This window comes from Phytophthora infestans, genomic scaffold, assembly GCF_000142945.1.
Source record: "Phytophthora infestans T30-4 supercont1.96 genomic scaffold, whole genome shotgun sequence".
NCBI lineage: Eukaryota > Oomycota > Peronosporomycetes > Peronosporales > Peronosporaceae > Phytophthora > Phytophthora infestans.
This window is the reverse complement of record NW_003303663.1, coordinates 122,377-123,691: the sequence shown is the minus strand read 5'-3', so window position 1 is coordinate 123,691 and position 1,315 is coordinate 122,377. Positions and strand designations below refer to the sequence as shown.

Sequence of the window (1,315 nt, the reverse complement as noted above, 5' to 3'; positions counted from 1 at the left end):
GCGTTCGAAACAAACCCTTTACAGCCGAAATCGATTTTTACCAAGCCACTGCAGGATCTGAGGACGTGGACGATTATTGTTGCGCTTGTTGTGGTTGATAGCTCGGTCGAGTGGGTGGACGAACGTCAAGAGATCACACAGAATTTGTTACGGGGTGAAGAGGAGGAGCGTTGGACACGGATGCAGAGTCATCGACGGCTGGATGCGTACGTGCCAAGTCTAGTGGGTGTTGATTCAGCCAGAGAGGCCGGTATTCGAGGAAACGACGTAGTTGTGGGCATCACGGACACGGGATTGTATCTGTACCACGACCAATTCGATCAAGATGAACGCGATATTTTCGTAAGTATTAAGCTATCGGCGCGCAAAGTCGTCATGTACAATGGCTGGGCAAACAAAGCGGATGAAGCCGAAACTATCACTTGTGGCCACGGTACTCACGTCGCTGGGCTGTTAGCTGGCAGCTCGTTTAGCGGTAAACATGCCAATCTTGGCATTGCCGACAAGGCACGGATAGCATTTATGGACATCGGGACCCAGAGCGAAACCTGCACAGGTCAGCTGCATTGTGCCGTGTCACTAGCCACACCTGCAGACGCCAGCGACTTGCTAGAGAGTCAAATTGACGCTGGTGCCAAGATTTTCTCATTCTCGTGGGGCACACCTGGGTCGGATTACAGCTCACAAGCCAGAGATTTGGACGCTTTTATTTACGAAAACCCAGACGTCCTGGTGGTTGTGGCGGCAGGCAACAGTGGCGAGTCTTCGACCACTGGTCAGCGCACCATTTCATCTCCATCCGGTGCCAAAAACGTAATTTCGGTTGGCGCATCGCTGAACTCTGCAGCTTCTTTCACGGACTTTGGGTGCCCTGATGTATTCAATGAGCGCACAGTTGCATCGTTTTCCTCTGCAGGGCCCACAACGGACGGGAGGTTAAAGCCGGATGTTGTTGCGCCGGGTATGAGCCTCTTGTCTAGTCAATCAGAAGCACCGGGATCTACTAAAGAGAGTTCAGCCACGTGCTCACTCCAGGGCACGTCACAGGCCACGCCGGTGATCACTGGTGTCGCTGTACTTCTTTATGAGTGGCTCCGAGACGGCTGGTGGAAGAATGGGACCAAGAACCCAGCGTATGCCATGAAAACGGTGCCTGCTTCGCTCTTGAAGGCGCTAATAATTCACAGTGGAGATTCTCTCCAACGGAGAATGGGTACACTGCCGGCTAGTGGTGTTGTCTCCTGTTCGAGTTTGGCTTCCGACGCTACAGATGTGATGTTCCCAGATGTCTACCAAGGCTATGGCAAGCCAAACC

At 52.8% G+C, this 1,315-nt stretch overlaps 1 protein-coding gene across 1 annotated transcript; it reads left to right on the top strand.

Moving 5' to 3' along the window:
• Positions 1–180: 180 nt before the first annotated feature.
• PITG_19445 (serine protease family S08A, putative) lies at positions 181–1,276 on the top strand (the record flags this gene model as incomplete). Its single annotated transcript, XM_002996932.1, has 2 exons — positions 181–1,186; positions 1,230–1,276. 2 exons carry the CDS (start codon positions 181–183, stop codon positions 1,274–1,276), a joined length of 1,053 nt encoding a protein of 350 aa, XP_002996978.1.
• Between the last annotated feature and the right edge of the window lie 39 nt (positions 1,277–1,315).